This window comes from Cynocephalus volans, chromosome X, assembly GCF_027409185.1.
Source record: "Cynocephalus volans isolate mCynVol1 chromosome X, mCynVol1.pri, whole genome shotgun sequence".
NCBI lineage: Eukaryota > Metazoa > Chordata > Mammalia > Dermoptera > Cynocephalidae > Cynocephalus > Cynocephalus volans.
In genome coordinates, this window is record NC_084478.1 from 22,818,558 (window position 1) to 22,844,189 (window position 25,632).

At 33.8% G+C, this 25,632-nt stretch overlaps 1 protein-coding gene across 8 annotated transcripts in view; it reads right to left on the reverse strand.

Moving 5' to 3' along the window:
* The window catches only part of LOC134367693 (uncharacterized), a 311,105-nt gene that overhangs the window by 100,049 nt on the left and 185,424 nt on the right, over positions 1-25,632 (reverse strand). For all 8 annotated transcript variants that reach the window (XR_010022435.1, XR_010022434.1, XM_063084434.1 and 5 more), the window contains one exon: positions 24,874-24,961. Coding sequence is in view for 6 of the 8 variants with exons in the window: in XM_063084434.1 (XP_062940504.1) it covers positions 24,874-24,961 (88 nt within the window). In the remaining 2 variants the exon portion in view is untranslated. The remainder of the gene's footprint in view (positions 1-24,873; positions 24,962-25,632) is intronic.

The following is a 25,632-nucleotide window of genomic DNA, read 5'->3' on the forward strand; positions in this document are numbered from 1 at the left end:
AAATATATGCATAAATTGTTACTTTTACATACGTTCTGTACATTCCTTGTTACTGAATTGGTTCTGATATGCACTCTGTTTACATAAATCATTTCACTAATAGAACATGTTTTCCAAAGCATAAAGTTATTCTATATTATATAAAGTAATTTAAATTATTTTGGTATGGGTAACACAAGTGTGTCATCTTACAGTTTCTCACACTATTCAACATTAACATCAGATCCACAATTATAACGATTGACTTTAATATATGCTTGTGAATGTGCTTACATTCATTTAATGTGTGTACATATAATCGATGTAGATTTTTAATATTTTTTAGTGAGAAATTAAAAAATGGGACGTTTGGCTTTTGTTTTTTTCTATACGTGGGGTTTTATTAGCTTTTGCTTTGTTGCTATTTATAATCAAATAAATTATCCTTTTATTTACACAAATGGGAAAATTTGAATCAAATTGCAATTGAAAATAGCTATTAAAATTTGGAAAATTTAAGCTGCCAGATAAAAATCTAAAAGAACAACTTAAATAATAAAAAAATCCAATAAACACAAAAGTAGGCACAAAAAGAGGCACACGAAAACAGTGAGGGGAAAAATAGAAAACAAACAGCAAGATGGTCAATTATAAATCAAACTATATTAATAGTAACATTGACTTTAGAAGGAGCAGGTTAGGAGGGGTGAAAGCAATTCAATTCAAAAGGAAACTCTCTGAGAACTAAAGATACATCACCTGTCCAGGAATGATGATTTAAAGATGGCTGCCCTCACAACAGAATCCATGGAGTACCAGAAATAATGAGCACAATATTTCCAGTGCTGAAAGAACAAATGAAACATTCCACAGAATTCTATATCCAACAAAATTTTCTTTCCAAACTAAGAAATAAGACATATCCACATACACAAACCTGAGACAGTTTGTCACGGAATTGTCAGTAATTTCTGTTGCTACAGGATGTTCTACAGGCTGCAGGAAGTGGCAAGTGATGATAACCGAGAATATCCCATATGCCAGAAAAGCCCTGGGCAGGAAGATTGGGATTGCGCCCTCTACTGACAGCAGTTAATAATGGCAGTGGGCTGGAACTTCAGTCTAAGAATTTATGCCGCATCACAACTACTGCACTGTATTACTGGTCCTGAGAGAGTCACTAAGCTTGGTCCAGAATCCAAGCAGGGGCCATAGCTCCATCTCCTTTCTCTTTTCATGACTTTTGTTTGTTTATTTGGTTGATTGGTTTGGTTTGGTTTTTGTGGGTACTGCGATCTGGCCCCATGACCTTGGTGTTATAGCGCTCCACTCTAACCAACTGAGCTAATGGCCACCCCCAAACCCCCTCTCTTGGTGGAATGTATGTTAATGAATGTGTGGGCATGTTTTTAACCCACCACAGGTAAAAATCCAAAAGAGAAATTCAAATCGAATAATTAAAAAAATTAACAACCATAAAAGTAGGTATAAAAAGAAGAACAGAACAATAAAAAGTGATGGGAAAAACAGAAAACAAATAGCAAGATGTACAACTTTAAAATTAACTATATTAGCAATAACACTGAATTTAAAAAGAGAGGGTCAGGAGGGGTGATTACACAACTCCATACAGAAATTTGGCAGATAACAGTTATGTTTATTATCTTGATTGTGCTGATAATTTCATGAGTAGGCATATTATAAACTGCATCATATTGCACATTTAAAAACTGCACTTTTTTGTATGTCAATTATACTTCAATTAGTCCATTTTCAAATGTGTGGAATGAGCCTCAGCATACATCGAAAGAAAAGTTCCCACATTAAATACAAAAGAAAAAATGCTGAAAAAAAAAAAAAAAGCTAAAATACCTAAGATCAGGGATTAAACAAAGGACATCACTCTCAAATTTCCACAAACAAAAAAAAAAGGCTAATAAGAGATTACTATAAACAACTACATGCTAAAAATCAGATAACTTACATAAAATGGACCAATTCCTAGAATGGCATGAACTAATCAACTGCACAAAAAAAAAAAAAAAAAAAAGAAAAGAAAAGAAAAAAGAAATAAAGAAAAAAAAAAGAAATTCTGGATAGACTTACAACAAGTGAAGATATTAAATTAGTAAGTTGAAAGTAATTTCTTACCATGAAGCACAGCCCGCCCAAATGGCTTCACTGGAAAATTTTACAGAACACTTAAACAATAACTAACAGCGATTCTTCACAAAATGTTCCAGAAAATTTAAGAGGAGAGAACACTCCCCTACTCATTCTATATTGCCAGTATCACCCTGATACCAAAACCAGACAAAGACATCACAAGAAAAGTATAGACCAGTATCTCCTATGAATACAGGTGCAAAAATCCTTTGCAGTATACCAGCAAACTAAATCCAGCAACATATGAAAGGATTATACACTATGACCAAGTAGGATTTATGCTAAGAATACAAGATAGCTTCAATATCCAAAAATCAATCATTGTAAAACACCATATTAACAGAAAAACAAAAATCATACCATCATTTCAAGATATGCAGAGAAAGCACGTGACAGTATCCAACACACTTACCTAACAAGACAACAAACTAGGAATAAAAGAGAACTTCCTTAACCTGACAAAATGCATCAACGAAAAACCTACAGCTAATATCACACTTAATGAGAGACTGTATGTTTTCCACCTAATATCAAGAACAAGATAAATATGTCCACTCTGAAAAACTTTATTCAATATGCATTAGCAAGAAACAGACACATAAGGTATACAGATTAGAAAGAAAGAAGGAAAAATATCTCCACTTGCAGATGACATTAAACTGTATATTAAAAATTCTAAGAAATCCACTAAAAATTAGAACAATGATCAATTTCACCAATGTTGCAGAATACGAGGAAATATACAAAATCCACTGTATTTCTATACAGTCAATGAATAAGCCAAAACTGAAATTAAGAAAAATAATTGTTTACATCACAAGATATTAATTACTTAGTAATATAATCAATTAACCAAATGCAAGACTTATAGATCAAAAATCCCATAACAATGTAGAAAGAAATGATTAAAGATTTAAATAAATGAGAAATAACCATATTTACAGATTGCAAGTATAAATATTTTTATGATGGAAATACACCAATGGGAAAAGAATATTTTCACAATGTGGTACTGGGACAACTGGATATCTACATGCAAAAGAAAGAAGTAGGACCCTTACCTCACATTACATAGAAAACGGAACTCAAGTGGATCATAGATCTAAATGTAAGGGTTACAACTAAAAGGCTCTTGGAAGAAAGTATAGGAATGAACACGTGTTACCTTAGGTTAAGCAATCATTTCTTAATTATGACAGCAAAGCATAAGCAATAAAATAGAAGACTGATAAGTTGTAATTCATCAAAATTGAACATGTTTTTGTTTCAAAGAACATCATTAAGAAAATGAAAAGACAATTCACAGAATGAGAAAAAATCTTTAAAAATCATATACCCGATAAGGGATCTGTATACAGAATATGAAAAGAACTTTCTCAATAAGAAAACGAAAATCCAATTTTTAAAAATTTGGCAAAGAATTCCAATAGGCGTTTCTCCAAAGAAGATATATAAATGGTCAATAATCATATGAAAAGATGTCAAACATCATTAGTCCTTAGGGAAATGCAAATCAAACCCACAATGGTATACTACTTCATATCCAAAAGAATTAGTATAACCAAAAAGACAGATAACAAGTATTGGTGAAGAGAAATTGAAACCCTCATATATAGCTCTACAGTTCGGTCATTCTTCAAAAAGTTAGACAGTTAGTATATAACCGAGAATTTCCAACCTTACCTGTCCACTACAGATAACTAAAAACATATGTCCATGCAAAAATTATATCCGATTGTTCATAGCACCATTATTCATAATAGCAAAAAGTAAAAACAACCCAAATGTCTGTCAACTGATGAATGAACAAACAGAATGTGATAGACCCATATGATGGAGTATATTTGCCATTAAGAAGCCTAAAATACTCGTCATTCTGAAGCTTAGCAAAACTCAAAATTTAGGGTGAAGTTATTCTCTGCCCAAAATCGTGCATACTTGTATCTACTGGCTCCTTTCCACTAGATACAGTTAAAAACCCTGGAAATAATACAAAACACTACTAGAAAGGAACTCTGAACAGTGGGAAGAAGAGGGCGGCTTCTAAGTGGAGGCAAAGTGAAGGAATAACAGAGCAGCAGGCATTTGATGACCACTCACCCTACAAAAGAAGGTAACCCAGACCTGGTATTTCTCAAAACCCAGCATAACAACCTATTTTGGCTCATACAGGCTCCTTTCTCCCCTGGATCCAAGAAGAATTCTGCCCAAATCGCAGGACCAGCCAACTAGAATCAGAAAGAGGGGTGTTATTGGAAATACTGATGACAATAAAGAGCCAAGGAATGTGCTAGCCTTCCCAACTTGACCTGAGACCCTGCTCCATTCAGTGCATGGCAGCAGGCACTGGCAGGGATCATGTCACAACAACAGTTTGTATGTAGAAGAAGTCTGTTCATATTCATTGGTGAGTGGCATTACATTGCGTGATATACCTCATTTTACCCATTCTTAGAAATGGTGAACGTTTCGGTTGTGTCCAGTTTGGGCAACTAAGTATCAGTGTTTCTATACAAGTTTGGGGGACAGAAGTGCATTTTTAGATGACTATGTAAGTCAGAGTAGAATAACTGAGTCATATCGTATGTGTCTATTCAGCTTAATAGAATCTGCCAAAATTGTGCCAGAGTCCTGGCTCTAATTTCTCTTTCCACAAACTATGTAGGAGAGTTCCTCACTGACAAAAGCTATTGTCAAGGTGTGAGATTTATGTTCGCCCAGGCTCTCTGGATGAGGCAATTTCACCTATGGCAGGAAGTTTGAAACAGGTAGAGCATGGCAGAGTTGTTAAGCTGATGAAACAGAGATTAAAAGTCGAGGCTGCTGTGCAGCTGATATTTACCTGGTACGACACTCTAGATGAGGGAGCTGTCCACAGGACCAAGGCAGTAGTATGTGTGGAAGTTAACAATAGGTCCTTGGTCAGGGCCTGGGCTGAACATGTGCACAAGACTCATCAAGGCATAGCAGAAAGTGGCTGTGAGGCTAAGAGAGGAATGGAAATAACAGAGGTCTTGCAGTGCCCATTGACTGTGGGAAGAGTACAGCAACCTACAGCAACCTGTTAGATAATATTCAATCACCAAACTTCTACTTTAACAAGAGTCCAATATCAGTAGGAAGAGTAATGGATCAGGGAAAAAAACATATGATTTATAGAAATGAGGTCAAAAATTCCCAACTTTTGAAAAATATATTCTAATTACAGATCCAAGATTAGTGGAACCAAAAAATCAAAATAGATATGCATGTGGTACATCGTACTTAAACAGCTAAAAGACAAATAATAAAATTAAATGTGCCAGAGAAATACAAATGAATTGCCTTCCTATCTGGGAATAATGATGTAAACAATGGCTGCTTTCTCAAGAGTATCCACAGAGAGCTGGAGAAAAATGGACCAGCATCTTTCCAATGCTAAAGAAAAAATAAGATTGTCAACTCAGAATTCTATGTCCAGCAAAATTATCCTTCCAAACTGAGAATGACATAAGAAACCTCCACACAATCAAACCTGAGACAATTTGCTGCTGGATAACCTGTAAGGCAAGTAATACTGTAGCAAGTTCTTCAGACAATAGTGAAACAACACTTCATGCAAGTTAAAAATTAAGGAAAAAAATGAAGAGCACACACACAAAAAAGAAGATGTGAAAATACGTGGTGAGTGATCATTTTAAAGGGCTACTTGATTCAGTTTGCTAGCGTTTTGTTGAAAATTTTTGCCCCTTTTTTCATTGGGATATTGGCCTATAGTTTTCTTTTCCTGTTTTTTTTTTTTTCTTGTCTGCTTTAGGATTGATCCCTGGGACGCAAGAATGGTTCAACATTTAGGTTGGTTCTGTATTTTGTCCAGTGTAAATAAAGCTGTGATAAACATGGGAGCGTAGTTATCCCTTCAACATGATTTTCATTCTTTTGGTTTATACCCGGAAGTGGGATTGTACCCCCAAACTATGTATAATCAATTTTGCTTCAGTTAACAAACAAAAGGGTGGTTAAACAAATGGAAATCAACAAACTTTTTACATCACAACAACAGAATGAAGGACAAAAACCAAACGATCATCTCAACTAATGCAGAAAATTTATTTTATAAAATTCAATATCCCATTCTGACAAAAATCCCAACAAACTGGGTATAGAAACAACATACTTCAACACCATCAAGGCTACATATGACACACCCACAGTTAATATCACACAAATGTGGAAAAGATGAAAGTTTTTCCTCTAAGAACGATGCCCACTCTCACTGCTCATAACACAGTACTGAAGCAATTAGGCAAGAGAAAGAAATAAAGGTCATGCAAATTGTAAAGGAGGAAGTCAATTTGTCCCTGTTTGCAGATGGCATGATCTTATATGTAGAAAATCCTAAAAGCTCCAGCCAAAACTCTTAAAACTGATAAATGAATTCAGTATAGTTGCAGGATACAATTGAAAATACAAAAATCAGTAGTTTCTATACACTAATAATGATCAACCTGAATAAGAAATCACGAAAGCAATCCCATTTACAGCAGCTACAAAAAACAGAAACTACTAAAATATAAATTTTACCAAGGGAATGACAGATCTGCAGAAGAAAAACTAAAAAACACTGATGAGAGAAATTGAAGACATGAAGAAATGGTCAGACGTGGACATTCCACATTCACGGATTGGAAGAATCAATAATGTGAAAAATACCACACTACCAAAAGCTGCCTATAGATTCAACTCAATCCCTATCAAAGTGCCAGTGACATTCTTCACACAAAATAGAAAAAACACTACTGTAATTTGTTTGAAACCACAAAAAACCCCTAATAGCCAAATTAAACTTGAGCAAAGGGAACAAAGCTGGAAGCACCACAGTACCTGACTTCAAAATATACTGCAAAACTATAGAAACAAAAACATCATGATACTGGCATAAAAAAGACTAGAAACTAATAAAACAGAATAGAGAACCCAGAAATAAAGCCACATATTTACAACCAACTTGTTTTCTCTCTTCTTTTTTCAGATTATAAAATAATTTATTGATAATTTTTTTAAAATCTTGAGTAATTTTTTTTCTGTTGCACATCAAAAATTATATATGTCCCAGAAATGATTTCTTCTTATTATTATTTGTATTTTTACATATTTATGGGGTTCAGAGTTGACTACCAGTATTTGTGTACAGTGTGTGATGATCAAATCAAAACTGATTTCGGACAAAGACCCTAAGAATATTCATTAAGGAAAGGACAGTCACTTCAATAAATGGTGCTGGGAAAACTAGATACCCATATGCGTAAGAATGAAATTTGACCCTATCTCTCACTATATGCAAAATAAACTCAAAATGAATTAAAGACTTAAATGTAAGACACAAGACTATGAAACTACTTGTAGAAAACATAGAGGAGATGCTTCAGAATATTGGTCTGGGAAAAGACTTTATGAACAAGACCTCAAATATACAGGCAACAAAAGAAAAAAAAAAAAAACCCAAGAAACAGACAAATGAGATTACATCAAACTAAACAGCTTCTGCACAGCAGAGAAAAGAAATCAACAGAGACAACCTACAGAATGGGAGAAAGTATTTACAAGCTATGCATCTGACAAAGGATTAATATCCAGAATATAAAAAGAACTCAAACAACTTCACGGCAAAAAACAAGCAAACTTATAATCCAATTCAAATATGGGCACACGAGCTGAATAGACATGCTTCAGAAGAAGACGTATAAATGGCCAAGAGGTATAGGAAACAATGCTCAACATCAGTAATCTTCAGGGAAATGCAAATCAAAATTAAAATGCAATATCATGTCATTCCAGTTAGAATGGCTAACATTAAAAGACAGAAAATACCAAAGGCAGACGAGGAGGCACGGAAAGTTGAATTCTTACACACTGTTGGTGGGAATGCAAATTAATACAGCCATTATGGAAAACAAGATCGAGGTTTCTCAAAAAGCTAATAATAGAATTAAAATGTGATCCAACAGCCCCACTACTGGATATACATTTAAACAAAGGAAAGGAAATCAGTATATCGAAGAGATGTGTGCACACTCATTTTTATTGCAGCACTATTTATCATCACAAAAACATGGAATCAACCTAAGTATCTATCCAAAGATGAATGGATAAAGAAAATGAGGTATGTAAACACACAATACTATTTAGCCATTAAAAAGAATGTAATCCTGACATGGGCACATGTGTGAGCTTGGTGGATATTATGTTAAATGAAATAAGCCAGGAGCAGAAAGAGAAATATTACATGTTCACACTCATATCTGGAAGCAAAGAAAGTTGATCATGGGTAAGTAGAGATAAGAATGGTGCTTACCAGAGATTACCATGTGGAATTTTTGCAGAGGATTCTTAAAGCAAATGTTCTTCAGAGGTCTTGGTTTTCTAAAGCCATGCAGTTTCAAATATTGACCTTGCAGAGGACTGGACATTTTCCTCAGGCTATAAAGTCTTTGCTGTAAGATAAAGATTTGTGGAATAGCAAGGCTGCTGGCTCAAGGACAGAAAGATTACTGATTGTTATGTGAAGATACTGGAAAATTTCTGGAAAAGGAAGGAATGTTTGCTAAGATCAAGCTTTTGGTGGTGGATCACTTAATTGTCTAAGGGAATGTCATCTGACTTGTTTCACTGAAAGGTACCAGCCTATATTGTTAAACTATAACCCCACCTTTGTTCTCTTCCTTTAACTTCCTACTCTGGAAAATAAATGCAGGAAGAGAACCCCAATTCGGGGTTACATTCCTAAGGAAGGGATGTCTCTCGCTTGAGGGTTCTGGGGAAGTTAACCACTTTGGCGCTTCTCACTACTCAGAAGAGATGGGCTTTGAGTAATCCTTTGTGGCTCCGTCACTAAGGGGAAGTGAGGTGACAAATCCGGGGCCAAAGCAACAAGTTTTTAGCAGAAGAATAAAGTGGTAGGGGATAGTGAGAGTTGATTAACAAATACAAAATTCGAGCTAGGTAGGAAGAATCGGATTTAGTGTTCTATAGCACTGCAGGGTGACTGTAATTCACAACAATTTATTGTATACATTCAATCAGCTGGAAAAGAGGATCTTGAATGCACCCAACACAAAGAAACAATAAAAGTTTGAGATAACAGGAAAAAAAATACCAGTGGTTACCAGAGTATCAAGGAGAGAGAGAGATGCACCAATGAATAGGTGGAGAACAGAGGCTTATTAGGGCAGTGAAACTATTCTGTATGATACTGTAATAGTGAATACATGACATTATACATTTAGCAAAACCCATAGAACTATACAACACAGGGAGGAAATCCTAATGTAAACTTCACTTCATAATAGTGTATCAATATTGGTTCATAACTGTAACAGCAATGCTGGATATTAATAATAGGATAAAGTCTGTTGTGTGTAGGGTGGTATTTTCTGCTCGATTTTTCTGCAAACCTAAAACTGCTATAAAGTAAAGTCTACTACTCATAAATAATATAACATGTATGGGGAAATATAAGACAATTTTTCTATTGTTTTTAACATGCATTTCAATGAATAAAGCAAAAATTGAAAAAAAACAGTATCGTATCTGTAAAATATATGACAACAAGTCCACAAATTAAAAAGGATTAAAAGAAAGGACTAAGTCCTGAGGGTACATTTACATGGAGTGGTACAAACATAACTCGAAGTACACAAGGGTAAGATAAAGGTTGATATGCCAATCCTAGAGCAACCATTCGTCCCGGTGTACGTAGTAATCTGGTTTCCCCCAAACTTAGCTTTTTAGTATACTCATTATTTACTGTTTTTGTTTCCTAACAGACTGTACCTCAATGAAAGTACTTGCATCATATGACTCATACCTGGTGAATGCTAAAAACTAAAGGAAAATTTATTGAATCTATAAAAATTTTAACTTAAAATAACTAGGTATAATGATAATAAAGAAACGCACTCTTTAGCAAGATTATTTGCCTTAACAGCAATTGTTTATCTTATGGACATATAGACTGAATTAACTTTCTATAAAAGAAATAAAATGTACAGAATCAAAAGTATTGCAATAACTAGTATTTGTAGAGATAAAAAAAACTTGCTCTAATAGCACGCCAGCCTTTTCACCTCAACCATCCTACTGAGAAAAACTAGGAAAGCTGGAAGATATTAAAGATGTTATTGGAAGGCACCACAAATGAAAGGAAGAAAGCATTCAAAAAGACAGAATCTCAATTAGGAGAGAAGCCTTTGTCGTGAGAACCACTCACATTTGTTACCGCTTCTCCCTTGAAGGCTTTTGCTGATTCCAAGGATGTGAGTGACGATCCAGGAGGCTTCAGCAGAAAGTTGGAGCTGAGCAGCTTAGCAGCTGAGAAAGACTTCTGGCAGTCTCACCCAACCAAGAGGACACAGGTTAAACCTGACAGTTCACAGACGAAACGAATCACAGTAAACAAATCAAGGGTTCATTTAGCATCCCCAAGGGGTTATGTCCTAAGGTCAATATAAACCTAAAATAGAAAACTCCACACAAAACTCGAGATCCAGCTTAAAAAGGACTCAATTTCTGACTGCAGTGTGATTAACTGTCCCCACCCTAACTGCCTGTCAAATGCAAATGTATGCCAGAGAATGATAAAATCACCCAGAAACTCCAGTTACCTCTACACTATTTCATACAGAAAATCCAGCCTGCAATCAAAAGTACCCACACATGCAGAAAGCGAATGGGTTGGGAAAGGATTAGCATCAGGATTGGGATCCATTTTCTCCATATAATGAGGTTGCCTGGAACAGAAAGAACTAAGACTTGGTGATTCCCACACAATTTAGGGGAACAGTGAGATACCACTACAAACCTGCTAAATGAGAAACAATGAAAAATACTAACCATAATAAGTGCTGACAAGTACTTAATCAAAGGTGACTCTTTTACACTGCTGCTAGGGTTTAACACAATATGTTCACTGCAGAATATTTACACAAATTCTAAAGTATCTGAAAGGCACAACTATCACGTGATCTAGCCATTCGGTTCCATGAAATTAAATAATAAATAAATAAATAAATATAATTTTACATCCATACAAAGACACCTTCAAGAATGTCCATAACACAGGAAAGGATGGAGGGCTTTGGGAAGATGAGAAGGGAACAATATGAGGTTCATAAGGAACCTAGGTGGAAGAGGAGAGGATATTTATGTTATCTTGATTGTGATGACAGCTTCATTAACACATGAAAGTCTTTAAACTTTTTTGATGACTTTAAAATTGTGTTGTTTATTTTAAATCAACTATACCTCAAAGAATTGTTCCAAATGTGCAGTATGCACCAAATATGTGTCACAAAGAAATTTCAGATCATTAAATTTAAAACAAGAAGTACTAAAATCTGTAAATATGATCATCAAGCTCAAGTATTTGTAAAATTACCCAGTAATTTTAATCTAAAAAAAAAGAAAAACAAAATTAAGATCAATGGATGAAATTTTTTCAGTTATAAAAAGCAGAATCAACAAATCCATAAGTTGTTTTTAGATGTTACTTTTGTTGTTTTTCTTTTCTGTAATACGTTTAAAAATGATGAACGCTTGAGACACTTATCAACACAAAAACCAGACATTATTCCCAGGAATGGAGAATTATCTGTCCAGATCCTTAAGACATACACATAATATTTTAAGCAAACTTACACTGATAAAATTGAAGTTACAGTAAATCAGTAAATTCTTTAAAAAAATGAAATTAGAGAAAAATTTAGGAAGTCCCAATAATCTTACATCTATGTGACAAATTGCATCTGTAATTAAATCTTTCCTACCAGTGATTCTTTTCTACACCCTGGTGCCTGAATACTTTCTGTTTTCCATATAATGAAAAAGAACCCCAATCTTGCACAATTTTTTCCAGATAAAATAAATGCTTCTCAATTATATTATGAGACTGGTATAAATTTTACATGAAATCAATACTATATGAAAGATAAGAAAATAAAATCAGTGGTTATAATGGAGGACAGGAGAAATATAGCACCATATTTCTAATGCTGAAGGAAAAACTAAAACTATCAATTGAGAATTCCATTGTAGAAAAATTATGCTTTCACTGAGAGTGAAATAAGAAACAACCAAGCTTGAGACAATTTACCACTGGGAAAACTGTAAAAGAAGTAACGCTAAAGGAAGTCATTCAGGGTGAGGGTAGAGTTATCTCTCCTGGTGCAAACTAAGAACTGCAGGAAGAAGTGAAAAGCTCTGATTAAGTAAAGTATGTGAATAAATACACGATTATTTATTCAATTAATAACTGAGTAGAGCTAACTACTCTGTTCAAGGAAAACATCACAACAAAATAGATTTCCCATCTTCAACTATGTTATCAAAGGTCCATCCTGACCAGGCTGTATGTGGCTAGTTAACTCAAATCACCATCACATGCTGTCCAAAATGGCGCAGTTCGAAGCTGGTAACTTTGTACTCGCTGTTAGTAAAGAGTGCACCCTCCACCACACCACAGTGGTAATGGAGAGCAGGTAGAAAGTTTGCACTTCTACTCTCTGGGAATTAATGATATACTGTTCCCCTTTTTGCTGAAGTGCCGTCAGAGGAAGCTCAGAGAAGAGTAACAGTTTTCACAACAGCCCATGCTAAAGAAGTCACTCTAGATGGTGTGAGTAGTATGCACAAGAGGAGCTGTGACCTGCCACTCTTAGTGGAAGCCTAGTGGGGGACAGAACTTCCAACCCTCCCCAGGAGTAACGAGGAACATCCCCTACTCAGGAGTCAATGGAGGCCAAGGGTTGAATCTGGACATCTACAATCACCTGGCAACAGAGGCCGTGCCTTCACTTTCCCCCTGCTGATGTGGTGCAAAGGAAATAATCATTGATCCTGAAGGCAGAAAAAGAGTAATTACCCAGTCAGGAAACAGAAAGGAAATACGAATAAGGGGTGGGTAGGAGAACAAAGTCTCAGAGACCTGTGGGTCAATAACAAAGGTTCTAACATTCCTGTCATTAGAATCACAAAAGGAGTGGACAGAGTATACTACTGCGAATACTTTTAAAATTAATGCCTGAAAACTTCCCAATTTGTCAAACAAAATCTATATGTACACGGCCTTAACAAAATTCTCCCAGGATAAACCTGAAGAATTCCAGACCAAGATACATCATGACCAAAATTCTGAAAACTAAAGACAAAAAAAAAAAAAAATATATATATATATATATATATATATATATATATATATATATTGATAGCGCCAAGAGAGAAATGGCATCTTACCTATAGAGAAAAAAAAAAAAATACAAGAACATTCAAATTATGTTGAATTCATCATCCAAAACGAGGGAAGCTAGACGAAAGTGCCACATTTTTCAAGTGCTGAAAGAAAAGAAATGTGAAATTCTAAACCCACTGAAAAGATCCTCAGGAATCATGCGAAAACCAAGACATTCTCAGATGAAAGAAAACTAAGATAATTTATTGTCAGCACAACTACCCTAAAATAATAGCTAAAGGAAGTTCTCTATACAGAAAGAAATAAAAAAATCAGAAATCTTGGAATATCCAAAAAGAAGGAAGGACAAGGTGAGCAAAAGCCAGGTGAATACAATAAACCAAGTTTCTCTTCTTGAGTTTTCTAAATTAGGTTTTTCATTAGAAGTAAAAATTATAACATTTTCTTATGTGGACATCAAAGCATGAACAGGAAGTATTTAAGACTATTATATTAAAAATAGTGGGCGGGTAAAGAGATGTAATAGGAGATAAGGTTTTTAACACATCACTAAAAGTTGTAAAACAATGACACGAGATTGTGATAAGTATACATATACATATATATTCGTGTGTGTGTATATAGGTTCTTTTGACATCCTAGAGGGGCTATGCACTAAATGTCTATGTGAACAAGAAATACAATATAACTTGAAATCCAGGTTCAAAAGTTCTCAGTGTCAGAAAGGGCATTCCACCAGGATACTGCCTCTCAATAGCAAAAGAAATGGTCCCTGGAGGAAGATATAATCACCAAGAGCCTGCAATTATCTCTATATTACATCAAACAGAAAATCCAGCATGCAATAAAAAAGAACTATACATGCAAAACATGAATGGAAAGGATTAGCATCAGGCCTTTAATCTGTTTTCTCCATTTACTGGGAATGCTTGGAACACAAAGAACTATGACTTGGTTACACCTTGCAACATAAAGGAACAATGTGATACCAGTGCATACCTATTAGAAGGGCTACAGTTAAAAGTTCTGACCATGACAATCAATGGCAAAGATGTTGAGCACCTGTGACACTCATATTGCTGGTAAGCTGTAAAATGGTATAACGTTGCAAACTACTTTGTCATACTGTAAAATAAAGAAACAGTAATCATGCGATCCACTCATCCATTTCTGGAAGTTTACTTTTTTTTAAGAAAATGACAGTTTATGTCCATAGAAAGACTTACACAAGAATGTGCATAGCATGGGAAAAGGTGGAGTGTTTGGGCAGAACCAGCAGAGAAGGAAGACATATATGCACAAGAAAACTTGGAAAAGTATGTGAGATGGATAGTTACATTATCTTGATTATGGTGACTGTTTCACAATATATAATATCTCAAAACATATATTGTTCATTTAAAAGTTGTGCAGTTTTTCAGTGAATTACACCTCAGTAAAGCTATTACGATGTTACTTGCACCAAAATATATCCAAATGAAAATAAATAGCATTAATTACACAAGTGGAAATACTGACAATTTAAGATATGAGAGCTCACCTCTAGAAATTGGAAAATGAGTAATTTACTGTAAAAATCATTGAAGACATGAAACAATAAAATTAAGATCAGTGAATGAAATTTTTATGATTGCAAAGAGAAGACTGACGAATCCCAAATTTTTATTAAACTGAATATAAAATTGACAGATCCCTTGCACAAATTATGGAGAAAAATAAAAGAAACCCATTACCAGTACGAGAAACGTAGATTGAATCACCACTACCAATCCTGTAGACAAACACATAATACGACAAATTTATATTTATATAAATTTTATGCTAACAAATTTTAAAGTGTATGGAATGACAAAAAATTTTAAAAGTGGGAAATCTCAATAGTCCTTCAATAATTAAATCAGTAGTGTTTATAAATAAACCATTTCTACAAAAGAATTGTATGTCTTAGTGCCAAAATTCCTGAACTTTTCCATATAATGAGAAAGAAATAACACCAATCTTGTTCAAAGTCTTCCACAGAACAGAAGAACACTCTCCCAAATGTTATAGGAGAACTTTATAAACTTTACATCAAATTGATGAGGATATTATAAGAAAGTAAATCAAACGTTCATATCCTGCATGACCAAACCACAGAAAACGACAACTTGTGTTTGATATACAAAATCAAGGATGCATTAATTATAAAACACAATGCTCAAATTGAGGTTAATCCAAGAACGAATTCTTGTTGGTTTAACATTTTGAAATCAAACCACTTTTTAAAAAGTAAGAAAAAATGTACTATTACAAAGGGAATAACCATTTGACATAATTTGCCACACTTAAGTTTAAAAACTAAAACTCAGAACACTACAGCATATATCCTACTCAATGGAAAAATATTGAAAATATATCCCTGAGATCAGAAAAGATACAACAATATCTCCTGTCCCCAGTTCTACGCAACATTTTATGGTGGTCTTAGCCAGGGCAATAATGCAAGAAAAAATGTAAAAGACCAGAAATTAAAAAGGAAGATATGCAAACATCATTATTAAAACATTACATGTTTATGTTTCCACACTATCTAAAAGCAATCTGTAGCAAATGTATTAGAATTAATAAGCGTTAGCAAGATTGATGGACACTAAAGAGTCAAACATAAACACATTTGTCAGAGAATAGCAGTTCTTTAATGAACTTTGTATACATATCATCAGAAATGGCAGACAAACCCTAGAGGACAAGGATATGTTTTTAAGGCTTTTTCTATATACTTATTGGATAAACTTTGAGAGTCGTCATAATCCTGATCATTGTTGTCAATTTTCTCCGATATCACGGTAACAGAAGCCCCTTAATATAAAGGAAACTATATACTACACTTGACGTTTAATGTCAGTGAAACTTCCAATTCTGTAGTTTTTAAGCATAGCTTCTTTTCCTGTTCTGCACTAACTCAAAAAAAGAAGAAAAGCATATGCCACCATTTTTCTATTTCTTTGATTTTACATTTATTAATTACACATATATTGTGTGCTCATTGAACACTCTCCAAAATGCAGATCTCCATTCCTTTCACAAGTAACCATGACTAGCAGCGAACTGTGCGTATTAACAGATCTACAAACACATATGTATTCACATAAATAGTATATTTACAAATTGTGCACAGATTGGAAAGTAAATTACAATTTGCTTTCTTTTATAGCGATATATCCGGGAAGCTTTTGCCATAAGTCTAGCTTTAAATTGGTTGAAAAAGCTACCAAGTATTCATGGTACAGACAAAGCATAATTTATTCAGAAATAGCAGTTTTGCCAAATTTGGACGCATAATTTCATGTACAAGTGTGAATAATTGTTTCAGATGTGGTATTAGAAGGTGAATTATTTATAGAAGTTTAAGTAAAAAAAAAGCCAAATGACTTTCAAAAACCCAGTACCATTTTATGCCACTTTGATAACCTTATACCAAGATATTATATAGAGTCTTGCTATGAATAACTTGAACTAAGTATTAAGCATATTTAACAGAGTAATTGCCAATTCATACTTAGCTTGTGTGTACATCAGTACTTAGATGCGATGTTAAGTCCATTTGTTAACCTATCATTATAGTTATTCAAATACCAAAATTATTACATATTAAGCCTATCGAATTGTTACGCATATCCTCTCATCACTGGCCTCTGTTCTATCTGTCCGTAGAAAGTACATGTCCATACTGACAGATTCCGCTTGCTACTCATAGATTCTGATATTTGCTACATTTCTATGAATTGCTTCTGACATGGTTTTGCCAAAGTTTAATGTTACCGAATGCTGTAGAATAGCCTTAGATATAAAATATTTGGCGATACAAGTGTCACTTACTTATTCTCCCTCAAGGGGTTTTCGCATTTCTCATTCAATTTCTCATCCAAGTCACAAGTAATACCAGATCAGAAATAAGAATAACAAACCATTTGGATATTTTATGTGGAAATGTGCTTAATTTATTTCAAGTTGTGCACATGCAGATATCTTTAGGTATTGAAGATAAAATTAAATGTTTGCTTTTTGGCTTTTGTTATTTTTCATACCAGCTATATGTTCTGCATTTGCTTTGCTTCATTGTTACTGTCCAATAAATTACCTTCTATTTACACATATGGAATAACCTGCATTGACATAAAATATATAGAAGTTTTTGAAGTCTTAGTAAACTATATAGTTGACACCTATGTGAAATATAAGTAATATTAATGAAATAAGCAAATGTATACCCATGAAAAACTTCAGAGAAATAGACATAGATTACCAACCCATGAACAATGATTTAAATGATGGTTGCCTTCTTAGCAGGATCCACGGAGAACAAGAAATATGGTATGCAATCTTTCCAATGCTGAGGAACAAGGTAAAATTTCAAACCCAGAACCGTGAGAGCAGTACCCAAGCCATAAACATAACCAAAGGTAAAGGATGAATACCTTTTTGGTAAGAAGCTTAAAGACAAAACCTGTGACAAAACAGTGTCTTATGCTGACCAGACGAAGAACCCAAAAAGGCCAAGCTAGAAGATGACAACATGGGGAAATATCTGAGAAAGGATATCAGAAGCCATACTCTGCAGTAGAAACAGACTTCATAAAATTAGTCCAGTTTTGTCACCAAACAAACACCAGACAAATGGCAGCACCAAGCCAGCTGGGGGATAAATGTCCATATTTCCTACCTTATATTATGCAACATGTCCACTTCTTAACAGCAACAAAAATTATGAGACATTGAAAGAAACGGGAAAGTGTGACACATATAGAGGACAAAAGGCAAACATCAGACACTGCCTTTGGGGGGACCCAGATGTTGGACTAGCAGACAGATGTTACAACAGCTATTATAAATATGTTCAGAGAACAAAAGAAAACCATGTTTTGAAATTTAAAGAGATATACTATTAGCAATGACACATCAAATACAGAATATTAATAAACACTTAGAAATTCTTATTTTTAGAACGTACTAAATTGAAATTCTTTTTTTTTCCTGCAGAAAACTATGATTAACCAAATTAAAAATTCACTAGATGACTACAAAAGGAAATTTGAGATGACAAAGAAAAATCACCAAATTTGAACATAAATCAATAGAAATCATGCAATTGGAAAAACAGAAGGGAAAAGGAATGAGGAACAGAGCCTCAGATAAATTCGGGACACAATCAAGAATACCAATATACACATAACTAAGTACCAGAAGAGGCAAGAGAGAATAGAATAGAACATATATTCAAAGAAACAATAGCTAAAAACCTCCCAGAATTCAATGAAAAACATTAATCTACCCACCTAAGAACTCAATGAACTTCCAAGAAATTAAATGCAAAGAGATTCACATCAAGAGATATCACAGTCAATATGCTGAAAGCCAAAAATGAAGAGAAAATATTGAAAGCAGGAAGAGAGAAGTAAATCAGCACATAGAAGTGATCATGGGTAAGGCCAGCAGATTATTTTTCATCAGAAACGATGCCAGAATGCACTGGCATGACATATTCAAAGTGCTGAAAGAAAAAAGAAACTGTCAACCAAGATGCCTGTTTCTAGCAAGGCCATCTTTCAAAATGAAGGAAAAATTAAAACTTTCACAGATAAATAAAAACAAAGAATTTATTGTTAATATCCTGCAATGTAAGAAATGTTAAATGAAGTTCTTCAGCAGGAGAGGAGTGATAGTAGACAGCAGGTAGAATCTGTATGGAAAAAAATTAAGATCTCCAGTAATAGTAATTGTGTAGGTAATGATTAAAAAAAGCATACTGACTTACTGAGTTTCCTTTCTAGTCATAAGTGACTTAAAGGACAATTGCACAAAACAATATCAATAAACTTGTATTTTGGTCATATAGCGTATATCAATGTAATATATTTGACAATAAGCACATGATAAAGAGGCATGTGAATGAAACTACATAGGAGTAAGAAATTAAGACCAGATGGTAACACAGATTCACAGAAAACAAATGAAAAAATTCAGAAGTAGTACATCAGTTTAATACAAAACCAAATGAACTCTACAAATATAATTCACACTCCTTTCTACTCCCTTCTTCAATAGACGTTAGATTGTATACAGCAATAAACATAAACGTATTTTATAGTGTGTAACATACAAAAACAAATGAATAAAAAAACAGCATGAAAATGTGGGAGTTTAATGGTAGTAAATATTCTGTATCCTACTGGATGGATGTATAGAATGGATGTATAGATTAATTTCGTGTAAATCTCAGAAGTGGTGGACTAATGAGTACAAAACTATGCTCTCTGTCCTAAGTGAATCATTGGCGGTATATGCATGTATTGAAACAACACACTTTACTCCACAAATATGTAAAACTAAATGTTCAAATTTAAAAAATAGTGTAAATCCAAACTAGATTCTGATAAAATTTATACTGTAAATCATAGAGAAACCATTAAGATAATAACCTGAAAGTGTGATGAAAATGATTAAAGAAATTAAAATGGTACACAGAAAAAGTTTACTTAATTAAAGGAAGTAAATGAGGAGTACAAGGAAAAAATAGTCATAAGTCACATAGAGAACAAAACCAAAATAAAGTCAGACATAAATCCAAGCATATCAAACGCAATATTAAATGTGAAAGGATTAAGCAATCCCAGCAAAGGAAAAGATTGTCAGAATAAATAAAAGAACATATAGCTCTATGCTGTCTACATGGGACACATTATATTCAAAGTTGCAAATACGCGGAAAGTAAGAATGGAAGAAGCACCATACAAGGAACAACTGTGAGAAAGCTGGAGTGGCAGAACAGAACATGTAGGCACAAAATCAGGCAAAAAATCAACAATTATATGCAAGATGTGAACAACATCATAAAATAAGGAGGCCCAAAAGACACCTGTATAATACTCCATCCCACAATTGCAGAATACACATCCTTTGCATGTGTACATGGAACATTTTCAGCGTAGACCTCATACTAGGTCGTAGAACAAACCTCAACAGAGTAAAAGTACCGAAGTGCAACCAAGTATGTTCTCTAGCACAACACACTGAAATTACAAATCAACAACAGACAGAAATTTGGAAAATTTTTGAAATGTAAAAATTAAACCATATTGTACAACATAAAAAATACGTCAAAAAAGAGTTCAAATGAAAAATTAGAACATTAAAAATACAACTAATTTTGCTAAGCAAAATGTTAAGTAATATTTTAAATATAAAACATGATTTATAAACTTCATTGAAATGTCAGATGAAGATCTACACATTTAACTGAATATTCAATTTTCTCATTTAAAAAAATAATGGAAAATTTCCACAAGACATTTAAATAAAATATAGGACAAAAAGACCACAAAGAAAAGGGGGGGATAAATGGAATTTCCCTGTTGGGAGGTTGCATTTATATAAACTGATACTTTCTTAACTCTAAGTTGACCAAGATAAGTAAAGGATTCATTTGCCAAACTCTATTTCAACCAGTAAACATAACTCACAACACAAAGAAGTATAACTAACATTTTGGTTACTAATGAAGTTTAAAAATTACCACAAAACTTATATCCTATAATATATTCCAAATTTACTTGTCTGCTTTACACTATGCTATACCTCAATAATGTACCCCCACCACATGATCCATACCTGGCACATGTTGGCAACTGGAGAAACATTTAGGCAATGAATGAAAACATTTAAGTGCAGTACATTAAGCAGAAAAAGACAGAAGATATCCACTCTTCAGAAGACTACTTGCCTTTAAAGAAAATTTACCTTATTTTTATAAAGATTAGGTTAATTTGGTATCAGAGGAAAAACAACTAAATGTCTACCAGGCTAACCATTCGCTGAGAAAAAACTAGGAAAACTTGAAGACATTAGAGATATTATTTGAAGGCGCTACAAACGCAAGGAAGCAAACATTTGAAGAGACAAGATCTCAGAAGAGAAGCCCAGGGGATGACATCCAAGTATGGTAACTCTTTTTAACTCAAAATATATGATAACTCAAATGAGGTGATTACAAAGCCAAGACGCTAAGCAAAAAGGTGTAGTTTAGAAACTAAACAGCTGAGCAGAGCTTCCAGCAGTCTCAAAAGCTCAGCTTTGGGGACACAGGCAGAGCTAACAGTGAACCAAAGAGAAAAGTTCTGAAAGACACCCAAGGGTTCATTTGGCATCCCTGAGGGATTATGCCCTAAATGTCAATACCAACCAGAAATAGAACACACCTCACAAAACCTGACATCCAGTTCAAAAGGACTAAATCTCTGAGATGAACTATGAGATGAACTTTGTGCCTGCTGACTGCCTCTCAGAAGCAAAAGCAAATGCTCACTAAAATAAGTAATATTAATTCAGCTTTCTAATTATTTCTATTGTATTTTACACAGAAATTAAAGCATATGATTTAAAAAAATACATATACGCAAAAGCCTAAATGTGGGGAAAGGATAAGCATCACGATTGTGATTCATTCAGTCCATTTATTGGTGATAACTATGAAAGAAAAAATAATGACTCGTGTACACCATACAATTTAGAATGACAGCGAGATATCACTGCTCACCTATTAGAGGAGCTACAATTAAAAACACTGACCACAAACATCTCTGAAAGAACACCTCTCATATGATTCAGCCATTCCACTTCTTGAAGTTTATCCAAGAAAAAAAGAAATTACAAGTCCATCAACAGACTCATACAGGAATGTGCATAGCATGGCAAAGAAGGGAGGGCTTGGGCGGAATTACGAGGGGAAAGTCCATAAGTACACTAGGAAATCTGGGGAGAGGGATAAATATGCTCATAATCTTAACTGTGGTGATGGTTTCTCTCTCACACACACCAAAATATATAGCGTTTATTTTAATTTGTGCAGTTTATTTTAAATCAATTACACCTCATTCAAGCTCTAAATAATTGTGTGGTACATACCAAAATACATGTCTAATGGAAAATTTAGAGCATTAATGTAACAGATGAAATCATGCAAATTTAAGATTTAAAAATATTTTTTCATAAAATTAAAAAATAAATCAGGAATTTAAACCAAAATTTTTAGCATGAAAAACTAAAGTTAACATCAATTAATGAAACCGAAAACAAACAAAAAAAGACAAATGCAAGAGTTTTCTTTTTTTGTGTGAAAGAATAAAAATGTGATGAATCCCTGGCAACAGTGATCAAGGTGATAAAAAAGTAGACGCACATTATCAACAGCAGGAATTTACGAGGAATCATCATTAGGATACTGAACACATGTGCATTACGTTATGAGCAAATTTGTGCCAATAAATCTAAAATTCATGAAATGATAAAATTAAAAAAAATAGCAAAATAGTTAAACTAGGAAATCTCAAGGATTCTTTATTCAATAAACTGCATCTTTATAGGGAAACTTTCCTATAAATGAATTCCAAGTCTTGGATCTAGAATTCCTGATTTTTCCCATATTTGAGAATTAAATAACATCCAATATTTCACAACCACTTAATAAGAGAGAAACAGCAAAAACAGCCCAAAATGTTTTACAGGACCCTTTAAAACTGACACCAAACTGATAAAGACATCATATCAAAAAAATCAAAGGTCTGTATTGCTCATAATAAACATAAAAATTTAAGTGGAATTAAAACTTTACGTTTAACAAACAGAACTCGAAGACACTACAACTACAATGCACCATGAACAAGCTGGATTTAGTACAGGAAGGCTGTTCTTGTTGGTTTCACACTTTCAAATCAAACATCTTTGACAAACAAAATCAGGTCACTCTGACAGCAGATACAGAAAAGCCGTTCGAAATAATTTACCACCTACATATGAGGGGTTTTCTTCCTAAAAAAGGACCCCCCCAAACCTAGAAAACTACAGCACATATAATAAGTGGTGATATATTGAAAAACTTCTCCTTCATGTCAAAATAGAGAAAAGGATGTCTACTACCACCAGTTCTATTTAGTCAGGGAAATCATGCAAGAAAAGAAAGAAAAAAAGCATGAAGTTTGGAAACAATGAAATGAGCCCCGCCATTATCCACTGCATAATTATGCCTGCAGAGAATCTAAAAGCAACTTCTAGATAATGCAGTAGAATTAATAAGTGAATTTATCAAGATTGATGAATACCATACAGCTAAACAAAACACATTTTTCAGAGAATAGGAATTCTTAATACATTTTTCATACACATCATAAAAAAGAGCAGAATAACCACACTGCACAAGGTTATATTTTGAAGATTTTTCGATATGGTTATCAGATAAAATTTGAGTCACTATAACTCTAAAAATTGCTATCATTTTCTCCGATATCATGAAAATAGAGATGCTAACATATAAAATAAACTTTTGTAGAACACTTGACATTTAATTCAAGGGGAACAATAAAAAGATCATTCTTTGTGCAAATTTTCCTACAGTCTTTTGTTTAATGATCTCACTGACTAGTTAGACTTCGGCTTCTTTAAAGTGAATCACAATCACTTTTTTTCTTATTTCTTAAACTTGTTTTTTTTTTTTCTTATTTCTTTCCTTTCTATTTTCTAGTTCTACATTTCAGCTTGACTTCTTAACTGTTTCTGTACTACATTCTGTATTACTAAAAGGAAAAAGAAAGCAAATGTAGTTGTTTAGAAAACAATCACTAGTTTAGTCCTAAAAGGCAGTATTATTTTTAAGTAGGTAAAAAAATACTTTGCTAATGCTAAATTAATTTCTAAAACACCAGTAGTATTTTATACTCCTCTGATAATCTGTTATCAAGATAAAGAAACATCTTGTAATTTATTTAATTTGTAATAATTATTAAGCATATTTTAATAGAGTTAATTAAAATTTATGCTTATTTTGTGTAAATTGTTTGATGTCTCTTATTATTACATTTTCACTTTATATTCAAAATTAGTTTAAACACCAAAAATTTTATATATTGAACTTGCGCGTATACTCTTCTCACTTTCACTTATGTTCTGTATTTTTGCCTGTTAGTGAATCAACTCCTATCTGTGCTATATTTAATCTATTTCAGACACGAAATATGATTTGACAAAGCAAATATTTTGCTATAGGTAATACAAGTGTCACTTCATTATTCTTTATAAAAAGTTTTCATTCCTTCCCATATATTTTCTCATGCATGTCAATATCAGCAACACATGAGCAATCATAAAAACAACTTTTAGGGTTTTCTTGGGAATGTGCTTAAATTATTTTATTTTGTATAAAATTTGTAGATATTTATCCATTTAAATAAAAATGAGATGTTTCTCCATTGGAGCTTTTCCTTTGCTTTTGCTGTGTTTTGTAGTGATTGTCAGTCAAAACATGTTTTCTTTTCATTCACATAAATGGAATCCTTAGATTGACACCATAGGTGCTGGAATTTTTGAATTTTTTTTATTAAACTATATGTTGGGCATCTGTATGAAATATACAGAATATCAGTGAAGTAAGCAAATGTATACCAAGTGAAAACGTCTGAGAAAAAAAGATACATTACCTATCCCAGAGGGACGATTGGAAAGACGGCTTCCTTCGAGACAGAATCCATGCAGAACGGGAGAAAACGGAGCAGAATCTTCCCAGTGCTGAAAGAAAACATAAAACCGTCAGCACAGAGTTCTACCTGAGGCAACATTATCCTTTCAAACTGAGAGTTGAATAGGACATGTCCACATAAAAAAACCTGAGACAATCTGTGGCGGGACAACCTGTACTTTGCGTTGTTACCTGAAGTCCTTCTGGCTGCTGGAAGTGACACGTGATGGGAACTGAGAATCTCAGGAATCCGTGAAGAGCACCCGGCGCGAGGGCCACGACGGCGCCCTCCGCTGGTAGCAGTTGGTAATGGCGGGTGATAGAGTTTCAGCCCAGGATATTTGTGTAATGTCACAAATGCCCGCATTGGATGGGTGACCAGAGGCACTAAGCTTTCTCCAGAGTCCAGACAAGGGACCATAAACCCTACTCTTGAAGGAAGGATGTGGCATAGAATGGGTGGCCGTGTTTTTAAAATGTGTCAAATAAAAATCCAATGAAGGAATTTAAGTTGAAGAATAAAAAAATTTCAATAATCCCAAAAGTAGACATGGAAGGTGGAATAGACAAATAAAAAGTGATGAAAACAAATAAATACATAAAAGACTGGCAAAATGGCCAACTTTAAATCAAACAATATTAATATAAACATGAATTTTTTAAAATTCTAAACATTCCAATTAAAATGCAGAGTTTTTCAGATTAGGAAGAATTAAGTCCC